The 12408-nt window shown below is 35.4% G+C and overlaps 3 protein-coding genes across 3 annotated transcripts in view; 1 reads left to right on the forward strand and 2 right to left on the reverse strand.

Annotated features, from left to right (window-relative positions):
- Positions 1-12408, reverse strand: part of LOC144564064 (mitochondrial import receptor subunit TOM20-like) — a 65370-nt gene that overhangs the window by 45647 nt on the left and 7315 nt on the right. The gene's annotated exons all lie outside the window — the stretch shown is intronic.
- LOC144564749 (UPF0481 protein At3g47200-like) lies at positions 215-1690 on the forward strand. The gene has a single exon (XM_078314349.1). It carries the CDS (start codon positions 251-253, stop codon positions 1637-1639), a length of 1389 nt encoding a protein of 462 aa, XP_078170475.1. The 5' UTR covers positions 215-250; the 3' UTR covers positions 1640-1690.
- Positions 4612-6340, reverse strand: LOC144564606 (UPF0481 protein At3g47200-like). Its single transcript, XM_078314214.1, has one exon. It carries the CDS (start codon positions 6269-6271, stop codon positions 4814-4816), a length of 1458 nt encoding a protein of 485 aa, XP_078170340.1. The 5' UTR covers positions 6272-6340; the 3' UTR covers positions 4612-4813.

The following is a 12408-nucleotide window of genomic DNA, read 5'->3' on the forward strand; positions in this document are numbered from 1 at the left end:
TCTTACTATTCTTAGTTCTTAATGAGTCTAGTTGTCTACTATGACATTACCTAGCTTATTCGCAGTCTACTGTGAGTCCATGACTTGGGGTCCCTTAATAATGCCAATTAACGCCAAATGACAAACGGGAACCACCCCATTCGCTTTGCTTTCGGCTCTTTAATTACAATATGCTTTTCTCTCGGCTCTTTAATTACAATATGCTTTTCTCTCCGATCGATAAGATTATTAACAACAACACATAAACAGGATGCTAGAGTTTGGGAACCCATTGTGCTCTAGCAAAATGGAACCACCTGTGAAAGAAGCAATGGCGATAGACATAGATCCAGTTCCACCATTAGAGGTTTCTTTAAAGAAAAAGCTTGAGCAAACCCTCAGATGGGAATCCTTTGAGCCATTCATCCTCTCTCGAGTTCCTCAGATCGTGCGTGAGAGCCACAAGGACCTCTACGAGCCGCGAGTCGTGTCGATCGGACCATACCACCGTGGCAAAGAAAGCCTCAGCACAATGGAAAGGCACAAGCCACTCTGTCTCGTCGACTTCCTCGAGAGAAACACCAAAGTCGGATTGGAGGTGTACATCGAAAAAATCAGAGAATTAGAGGAACGAGCACGTCGGTGCTACAGCGAGACCATAAATATGAATAAAGATGAGTTTGTCGAGATGCTATTGCTCGACGGTTCCTTCCTCATAGAGTTTTTCTTCAAGGTACGTGCTCGGGAGCCGCATGCTCTGCTTGACGTTGGCTGGGGAACAAAAACTATAATCAGCGATTTGCTCTTGTATGAAAACCAGATACCGTTCTTTGTTGTCGAAACTCTTTATTCTCTCGCCACTTGTTATGACGGTGGCCGAGAATCCCTTCTCTTTCTCCTTCAGCCCTCCTCGATCGCACCTGACTTGGAAGCAAAAGGGAAGATTTTTCACCTGCTCCACCTTTATTACAATTGGTTCATACCCGGCCGGATATCAATGTCAAGGCGCAGCAATGGTAGCACCTCGTCAAAATCTCCGCGGTCAAGGCGGATTATTTCATGGCTGGAATCAATAAGCCGGTCCAATAAAAAACAGTACACACCTATGCGGTCCATCCCTTGTGCCACCCAGCTTCATGAGGCCGGCGTCCGTTTCCGGCGGAAGGAATCTCCTTCGGATATATTTGACATAACTTTTGAGAATGGTGTGATGGAGATACCGACTCTCCTGATTGACTCGGTCCGGAGAGTGTTCTACCTAAACCTAGCGGCTTTCGAGCGGAGCTGCAGTACAATAGAGTACGATCTGATGAGCTATGCAGCACTAATGGATTCGCTCATCAACTCCAACAAGGATGTGGTCCTTCTCCAGCGTTGCGGCATAATCAATAATATGTTGCTTAATGAAGATGAGCTTGCGGTTTTCTTCAACCAGCTCGGCGACTGGAGCATACTCGACTCCAACGAGCATTACTTTGCCTCCTTGTTCTCTGATGTGCAGCGATACTGCGACTCGCGGTGGCATAAGTATCGTGCCAAATTGATGCACGACTATTTCAACAATCCATGGTCAGTATTGTCTGTTATTGCTGCCATAGTTTTGCTAGTGCTTTCGGCGATACAAGCTATATACTCGATGTACCCCGCCATACACCGCTAATTTTGGGTTTTATTTTCTTGTTCTTCTCTCTGTCTCTTTTTCAATTTACTTATAAAATAATAATGTATGTCTGGATGTTTGTGTAATATTTAGTTTTTTTTTTTAAATTTAGTTAAGTAAATGATATATCCATCATTCTTCTCTTAATTTGGGGAGGAATAAAAATACGATTGCCGTGTTTAAGGAACTTAATTTCATCACTGACTATTTGATTCCCTTAACAGAGAGAACATATTCAAAATTTCAAATCATAAATTGTAGTGATAATCGATGTCTCTTGGTGGGACCACGGGTGAGTCAGAGCGTCGGGATTTCTTGGAATTGAATATTAAGCATGCTATTGTCGCCAGTTAATGTGGGAAAAATGGCACGGCGGAGCCGGCTCTATCGCGGAACAGCACGACAGGTGTTACTGTTCCGTATCGTGACTCGCGTGTCGCGTGCCATGACCATCCATTGACATTTTAGTCACAGTACGGCACGGCACTCGAAAGATCCGATCACGGCACGACACGTAATCACGAGAGTCACATGTAATTAGGATTGTTAAGTCTTAATTAAATGATGAATCTTGAAGAAATTAACTTAAATTACAACAAAAATAGTTAAACGTGACTAGTTACGTTTAGGCACGGCACGTGACCACCCCTTGACATTTTGGTTACAGCACGGCACGAGACTAAAGTCACGATGTGTTAGTCATGACATGACACGGCACGGCACATTTTTTTCACTCTATCACCAGTCTATTGAATGCTGTTGTGTAGTCAAGATAGGATATAGACACCTACTGATCTGGACATCATCCCTCTGTAGGAGGAAGCACCTGGCACTGGGCCACACTACCTGGTATCCTATTACGGTATTACCAGTGTGTTCCAAATGGCCTTGTTCTTCTCCTGAGTTGAGACTGATTTCTTGCCACCAACATTTGGAGATGTTGTAGTCTTCCTAGACTTCTATTAAAGACTCTGAGATTTTACTGTTATGCTAGGTTTTTTATCCTGAGGAATATATGTTAGTTGTTGTTTAGACTTTAACTGTGCTAATTACCCTTTTTGTAATAAGGGGCTTAGACAATTCTGGGTGTATTTTTTTGTATCTGGTTTTATAACAGGTTTTTGGGTTTGCAGCAAGTACCATAACGGTTATAGTAAGTAGCTAATTACATTACATTACAACATGGGGACGGGTAAACGGTTTCTATCGGCCTTGCGCCTTGAGTGATCACCATATTGATGAACTGGGCTTTTGTGATCTTAGCGACTTAGCTAGTTCTACTACTGAGAGGGAATGTAACTAAAAATATTTGATGTTTAATGCAAATGGCTTTAATCTTGTTTCAAAAAAACAAAAGTAAGATAGGGTATAGTAGCTAGAAATTGCGTTTGATTGTTTGAAAAAACCAACAGTTGAATCAGATGACTCACCAGTTCAACTAATAAATCGTCTATTCGGAGATTTATCAAATTAATATCTGATCTGATTTTAATAACTTTTTTTTTAATCAATATTATCATAACCGAATCAGACATTGATCAGGTAAAACTTCGGATCAACAGTTATTGATTGAATCAGTGAGTCAATTTGTTCCACAGCTGATTTTTTTTTTTTTTAAATTGTAGAACGCGATATTTAACTTATTTCTTATCTTACGGAAATGTCAATTACATTAACATTTCAGTGCGTAAAGCTTAATTTGAGCAAAATTAATAACATAAGTAATTCAAACAATAATGTTTAGATAATTTTGTTTTCAATTAAGATTGGTGCACCACGGACAATTTTATAATTTATTATATAAACCATCAAAATAACAATTTCTTAATCGTTTTCATTTCAAATTATGCACACTATTTTTCTTTTATCCTGTGCGATTACTCAACTCATTTCTATTTATAGCTCTTGATTATGATATGTGGTCGACATAATTTGTACCCCACAAATTATGATTTCTCGAGAAGGACTTGTCCACGTGAAAATATCCGGTTTGTCGCATTACTCCTGACTTTGACTTGGTCAAATGTATAGACTATAGAGAAATAAAGCAAAGAGTAGATGGACGATCCGGATCAATGACAATCATTCCTTCTCAACCAAATCAAGCAATAATCTAAACAAACTGTGGGCCCAACCTGTGCAAGGCATCCAGTGCAGTATATCTCCAACTCGGATACGCATCTGCTGTTATTCTTGTACATGAATAGTGTTTCTGCTATATCTGTTTTTTAAAATTTGGTTATTAAATTGTTTTGAGATGTGTGCACAAAAAAGTTCTGAAAAAAAGATTGTTTTAAAATTTATTTCTGATAAAAATTGAATGATTGGATTCAAAAAACCAGAAATAATAGAGTTACTGTTTATGAGAAGAAAAATATAAGCGGATTTGATTCCCTCAACTCTCCAAGGCATTTTCAAAACTGGAGGAAAGGCGAAGACAAGAAAATCTAAACTAGATTACAACGCTGACTCTGTTGAAAATCTTAAATTCTTGTCAATCATTCAACTAAGCATTATGTATATAATATTAAAATCTTTAGCTCGTTGTCAATCATTCAACTATAATACCTGAAAATCTTTTCTTTACCGCGTAGTTCAAAGAGGAAGAACTAGAGACCCATGTGCTATATTATTATATTACAGTACAACTAAACAGTCTAAACTACAAAGATTATAATTTACAGAATATGGCGACAATAACATCCTTGACATTGATTTCAAAGAAATCCGGACGCAGTGACTCACCAGTGGTCCCACCAAAAGAGACATCGTACGATTAAAATTTATGATTTGCATATGACTCAGTCTCACTAGCAATCCCCACTTTATTAATTAACACTGTGAGGTAGATTTTAATATTAAAAATAATTCTTTTGTTGTTTTTGGCTACATTTGATATATTATTTAGTACGAATAAATATGTGAATTTCTATGATTTTCTATAACAAATAATCAAATATTATATTATCAACTTTTGAGAAGAAAATACATAATATTCAATATATTGAGCTAATACATGAAATTCCCTTTTCTTTTTATTCATTCCCAAATAGACGGAATACATCATTTACTTTACTATATGTTACACAAACATCCAGACATTAGTTATTATTTGATAAGTAATTTTAAGAAGAGAGAAAAAAAAAAAAAAAAGGAGTAGAGAACTACTCAATATTACTGATGTACGGCGGGATACATGGCGTATATAGCTTGTATCGCTGAAAAAACTAGCAAAACAATGGCAGCAATCACAGACAATGCCGACCAAGGATTATTGAAGTAATCGTGCATCAATTTGGCGCGATACTTGGGCCACCGCGAGTCACAATACCGCTGCACCTGAGAAAACAATTCAGCAAAGTAATGCTTGTCAGATTCAAGCATGCTCCAGTCACCGAGCTGGTTGAAGAAAACCGCAAGCTCATCCTCGTTAAGCAACATATTATTAATGATGCCGCAACGCTGTAGAAGGACCACATCCTTGTTGGTGTTGATCAGCGAATCCATCAGCGCCACATAGCTCATCAGATCGTATTCCATCCTACTACAGCTCCGCTCGAAAGCCGCCAGGTTTAGGTAGAACACTTTCCGGACCGAATCAATCAGGAGTGTCGGTATCTCCATCACACCGTTCTCAAAGGTTATGTCAAATTGATCGGATGGTGATTCTTTCCGCTTGAAAGTGACCCCTGCCTCGCGAAGCTGCGTGGCGCAAGGGATGCACCGCATAGGGGTGCACAGTTTTTTGTTTGACCGGCTTCTTGACCCCAGCCAGGTATTAATAATCCACCTTGATCGAGGAGATTCTAACGATTTTGAAGACGAAGGGGTACTGCTACCATTGCTGCGTCTCGATGAAGACACTCTAGCGGGTATGAACCACTGGTAATAGAGATGGAGCAAGTGATAAATCTTCCCTTTTGCTGGCAAATCAGGATCGATTGAAGAGGGATGAAGAAGAGAGAGAAGCGATTCTCGGTCTCCGTCGTGGCAAGTGACGATATAATAAAGCGTCTCGACTACAAAGAACGGTATCTGGTTTTCAAACAAGAGCAAATCGCCGATTATAGTTTTCGTTCCCCAGCCGACATCAAGCAAGGCGTGCGGTTCATGTGCGCGTACCTTGAAGAAGAACTCTAAAAGGAAGCAACCGTCGAGCAATAGCATCTCGACGAACTCATCTTTACTCAGATTTATCGTTTCGCTGTAGCACCGCCGCGCTTTTTCCTCTAATTCTCTGATTTTTTCAACATACACCTCCAATCCGACTTTGGTGTTCCTCTCGAGGAATTCGATGAGACAGCGTGGTTTGTGTGCTTCCATGGCGCTGAGACTTGCTTTGTTACGGTGGTACGGTCCGATGGAGACGACTCGCGGTTCGTAGAGGTCATTGTGGCTCTCGCGCACGATTTGAGGTACTCGAGAGAGGATGAATGATTCAAAGAATTCCCATCCGAGGGTTTGCTCAAGCTTTTTCTTCAAAGAAACCTCTAATGGCTGAACTGGAGGTGGATCTATGTCTATCGCCACTGCTTCTTTCACTGGTGCTTCCATTTTGCTAGAACACAAGGGGTGGTGGTTCATAGACTCTGGCACGAGCATGCTGTGAGGTGGTGGTTCTAGTTCTAGCATCTTTCTACTCTACTCATTTGATTTGATTTTTAACGGAAAGAACAATATAAATAATCTTATATTGGGAGAAAAAGCAGGGAATTTTTTTATAAACCGTAAATAGAAAAACAATTTTTAGGGAACCAGCATGATTGTTTTTTTTTTTTGAAAAATCACAAAGACCGAGTGGAGCATTCGGTCTCCACTTTTTTTTTTCTCCAGACCGAATGCTCCACTCGGTCTCACTCTTTTTTCAACTTTTTTCAACTTTTTCGTGCGGCAAACGGTGTGGCATATGTTTTATGTATATGTATAGAGAGTGACTTGAAATTTCAAAATCCAAAAAGTCGATCCGAACCGTTCATCTTGTTTTCCATATTAATATGTACTTGGAGACCAAATTTTACATTTTTCTGAAATTTTTTACTATTTATTAAGTCACTTTGAAAATTGTTGATCCAACGGTGGCTTAACAAAACAGTAAAATTAGCAGCCACCGTTGGATCAACAATTTTCAAAGTGGCTTAATAAATAGTAAAAAAATTCAGAAAAATGTAAAATTTGGTCTCCAAGCACATATTAATATGAAAAACAAGATGAACGGTTCGGATCGACTTTTTGGATTTTAAAATTTCAAGTCACTCTCCATACATATACATAAAAGGATTATTCGGATCTTATGTGGCCGAATCTGTGGAAAATTAAAAAAAATGGTGAGACCGAGTGGAGCATTCGGTCTGGAGAAAAAAAAAGTGGAGACCGAATGCTCCACTCGGTCTTTGTGATTTTTCAAAAAAAAAAAAACAATCATACTGGTTTCCTAAAAATTGTTTTTCTATTTATGGTTTATAAAATTGATCCAAAAAGCAGCATATTGTAAAGTAAAGGAGTAACGCTAGTGGTTGTCGCTTGTCTTCTAGCGTAGGCATCATTAAGAGGATACGGATTCCATTAAGAGGACCCACAGTAAAGTAGAAATTTCACATTAATGTAGTTCTTTTATATAATAAATTTCTAGAAGATGGATACTTTTATTTTTACCATCTCGCGTCAAATTTATGATTGAGCTTAAGAACATTAAATTCACTTTATTAAATTTACAATTTAATGATGTGGTAACACTTTTCTAAGAGATATACATACACTGAATTTCTGATAGAGAGATGTAAAAGTATAAATGTTATTATTAATTAAAGTCTTCATTTAATAAAACAATGAACAAGTCTTCAAAGGCTAAATCGATATTTTTTTTATAATAAAAGGTCACAACTTGCAAATTTAATAAATAATAGAACTTGAACCAGTTTCGACCAAACTAAATAATATGCATGCAATTATTTAGTTTAATAGAATTATTATTCAGTTTATTAATTAAAAAAAGTTAAATCAATAATTTATTATTTTCAGTCTAGAATTAATGGCGTACCGCGTGATAATTAGTAGTCACACGAGTATCTGTCCAAATACTCGTATGATAATTATAATATATAAAAAATAAGAATCGGGACGATTCACGATTGTCATTCTTACATCAAAATTTGCGAGAATAATAATAATAATAATAATAATAATATTTGTATGGATAAAGTGTACAACCGAATTTAATATTATATCATTGGAGGACCGTCCTCTGTAAACAAAAACATAAATTAGTATAGTATATTATAGAGGGCGAGAGTGGGTACACATTGATGTGTACTCCTTAAATCAGGATCTTAGATTTAAATTTACTTTTTAAGATTCGTGCATTGGTATACTTAAAAAACCTTAATCTCAGCGCAGTATTTCATGTTCCTATCTGCCCAACCGCACAAGTCTCAAAGTCATAAAATTATTGTCGTAAGTCGTAAGCCGGACATCTTGCACAGTGTTTAATTAATTAATTTTTATTACTTTTCATTATTATTGGAAATTTGGAACTAGTTGGCGCTCACCACAATGTAACTTTTATGTCGTTGTAAAATATGGCTTGCAAGAATTTAATATCTTCAACAGAATCAGTTGTAAACTTCTAATGGAGCTCTCTTCAGATTTTTCTTAGCGATCAACTAATTATCCCCCACTCAATTTCTCTCATTCATCCCTCAATTAATAACTACTTATCGGGACCATTAACTAATTGCACTTCATTAATTACTTGGGGGACCACCTAATATTTGATAGATTTTATAACTGACGCGTGCAAATCTGAATACCTATGCACGCAAGTGTTAATATATAATACATCAAGTATTCATATCTAAGATATTAAGTACTTCGAAAAAAAAATCTGGACACATTGCACACACATCTTTTACACGTTTTTAGAGTTGGGTTTTTTTTTTCCATTCAATCTCTTCAATATTTCTGACGATATGTGAGAAAATTTGCAAATCTAAAATCATGGATGTCTTCTACGTAATTTTCTCTTTCAAATGAGATCCATGATGACGTACTTTCGGGTTGTCCGTCGTGCAAGTATTCATACATCGTCGTTCAAGTATTCATATCTCGTAATGCATGTGTATATAATTCATGTCTGAAGTGTTTGTACCTAACATATTTTATCAATTTTTTTCTATATGATACAAGATGACGTTTGAAAAATATTAATATTAAGTAGTGCAAGTATTTATACATCGTCATGCAAGTATTCATACCTTGTCATGCAAATGTTAATAGTTTATGTATCAAGCGTTTTGTCTAAAATATTTTATCAACAGTTTTTTTTTTTCTTTTGACATCAGATGACGTTTGAAAGTACTAATATAAAGTATGCAAGTATTCATACCTCTTAATGTAATTGTAAATAGTTCATGTATCAAGTATTTATATCTAACAATTTTTTTTTTCATATGGCACTGGATGATATCTGAAAGTATTAATATAAAGTATTACAAGTATTCATCCATCGTCATGCAAGTATGAATAGTTCATATATCAAGTTTTTGTATCTAACAAATTCTATCATTTTTTTTACATGACGCAGGATGGTATCTGAAAGTATTAATATCAAGTATTGCAAGTATTCACACATTGTCGTGCAAGTGTGAATAATTCATGTATCAAGTGTTTGTTCTAACATATCCTCTATTTTTTTTTGTTTATGACACTAGATGACATTTGAAATTATTCATATCTCGTATTGTAAGTATTCATACTTATAATTGAAGTATGAATTGTTACATTGAAAAGTATTTTAATTTAATATTTTTTTTTTTACAAATTACTCTATTTGGTACCTATTATTGAAAAGTATCTCGTCATGTATCTGTGAATAGTTCATATTAGTGTTGTAAAAAATATCCATTTAGGCTGATTAATCGGTCGATTAGTTGTTGGCGGTGACCAAATTGTTATGAATTTTTCCGACTAATCAACCGATTATTTCCGATTATGGCCGATTATTCCTAATTATTTCCGATTAATCACTTGGCGGTACCATATCCGTCCGACGACCGCATACCGTTATTTACAACACTGGTTAATACGTCATGTATTTGTACCTATTATTGATTCGAATGCATATACGAAATGAATAATCATTAAATAATTGAGTCCTATCTATTTGTAAAATATAAATATTAATTAATATTTTTAATATAAATTTAAATGAATAATGCCTACACATAGTACTGATTCAAAATTTCAATCAATTTAGTATTTTTTTTTTCTTTGTTAATACAAGCCCGTCAATTATCAAGCTAGAAAATTCATCAAAAAAATTTGTCGAATAAAATCTGAACACATGGCATAGAGTAAGGACAAAAGATGTCTCCACTCTTCAACTTATCGTAACTTCATTCGCTTATCCACGTGGCATAAAGGAAATCACCGGATATAATCAGTAACGAAAGAAATATATTTTGACAAAGAAACCGGTTATAACCAGTAATGAAGAAATTCTGTTTTGACAAAGAAACCGGTTAACCGGATTGAAATTCAAAGAACCACGTGATCATTTAATTTCACTTGCCCACGTGATTCTAGTCGATTGTACTTACCTGATTTATTTCGGATATAACTGTGGGGGATAATTGGGGGATGGGAGATGGGGGAAATAAATCTTTATCCTTTTTCTTATCTATTCGCCTCTTCTCCATTTTTTAATTCTCCAGTTGTCCTCCTGCTTCCCAACAAAAGCCTTGGAGATATCCTGTACTGGATGCCTGGGCCCACAGTTTGTTGAGATTGTTGCTTAATTGCTTTGGTTGAGAAGGAATGACTGATCCAGGGCCAGCCCATGTACTCTTTCCTTCATTTATCTGTACATTTGACTAAGTCAAAGTAATTTGGGGATACATGAAATTTGGGGATTGCTAAAGGAGAATGAATTTGAGTGTACACATATTGGTCGAAGCCACAATGTGATGGCTGACTATTTAGCCAAGGGGGGTAGTGCACTGGAAGAGGGTTATACTGGATACATGTATCCTACTTTTAAGTTTTGAGCAATTGGTTTAGGCAGGTTAAGCTACGATATCTTTGTAACCTGATGTAAGTGATTTTGAGTAAAGTAATAAAGGCCTACGGGCATGAATGTTTGCAAAAAAAAAAAAAAACTAAGTCAAAGTCGGGTGTAACAACGCCATTCCTGAATTTGGTATTTTGTCGATTTTTTCTATTTTTAGAAGACGAAAAATATCATTTTAAAGAATAACGGAAAAAAAATTTCATGACATGATATGAACAGCACTAAATAAATAGTTTCTTTTGAAATTCTAAGATTACAATTGATTTAAAAATATTTATTTTTTATTTCAAATAAAAGTGATTAAGATCGCATGCCATCTTTTTTGTGACGGAGCATTTTTTTTTACTGCCTTTGTGCATGAATAATGCTTTTCAACTCTAGAAGCATCCGTGGATAAAAAGTTTGTGTCAAAAATTGATATAGACCTCTCACATATGAGCAAGATGTTAACGACTATTTTTGAAACCTAAAGAGAATCTGTTAAACCTGCACAGCAGCCGTGTTGAATTTTCTAACCACCTTTTACGCTTTTACTTTTAAGGTGCATTTGGATGGAATAAGAATAGCACTAATTCAAATATAACACTATTTTTTTTAGTTATTTGATGTTTGAATGGAGTAAGAATAACATTAATCTACTAAAAATTATTGCTCAAGACTAAGTCGTGGCTTGTTCGAGTGAGTCCTCACTCATTTCAGTTTGTTTATGTGTCAAGTTGAGTGAGCGAGTTTGAATCTTAGGTTCTGAGCTGAAATTATAGCTCAAGACTAACTCGTGGCTTGTCCGAGTGAGCCGAGCTAGCTCGTTACCAGCTTGGCAGATTCATAAATTTATATATTTTCTTTCCTGCTATATCTTAAATTTTCATAACACATCTCATCAATTATGACTAAAATAAAATAATTTTTATATGACTAATTATTGAGGAATACTCTTAATTCAACTGCAATTAAGCAAATCAACTATTATAAATTAAGTTTACAACTAAATTCATACATACAAAAATATCAAAATCTTAAATTCATACAAAAATATTCACAGAATAAATTTATGCATACCAAATCAAACAAATTCATACAAATTAACTTAGTTGTTTATAATTAATTTACACATATTTCATACAAAATTACTAATCAACTTAAGCACGGTTCAAAGTGCAATTACCATGACATTGGCTATAACATTCATAGACCAAAATATCTACAATCTGAAATGAACGGATCCGATTAAACTATTAAACTACGTATATTAAATAGCTTGTTAATGACCAAGCTGGCTCGTGCCAAGCTAGGCCAAACTCAAACTCATTAATTTTGACTCGAGTCTGTGATGAGCGAGTTAATTTTAACTCGATCCACTAACGAACGAGTTGTTACCGATCGAGACATAGATAAATATCAAGTCACGAGCAATGAGCTTTTTTGCCAGCCCTACTTCAGTACTTATGTTTCGCAGTCTATGAATGTGAGATATATATATTTTTTTCATGGCGTATATTCGTTTTAGAAATTTGGACACACTATTATTACCTTTTCCTTTAAAAGAATTAAATATTTTAATCTAACTTTTTATGTTTGTCTTTTAAATTTTTTTAACTTTTGTAAAAAGTAATAGTATTCGCCCTTTAATAAAATGAAATTACAACACACTATATATGTATTCAGCTTTCTAATTTAAATATTCTGACTCTGCTTATGATCAGTG

This window comes from Carex rostrata, chromosome 13 (assembly GCF_964058835.1).
Source record: "Carex rostrata chromosome 13, lpCarRost1.2, whole genome shotgun sequence".
NCBI classification, from domain to species: Eukaryota; Viridiplantae; Streptophyta; class Magnoliopsida; order Poales; family Cyperaceae; genus Carex; species Carex rostrata.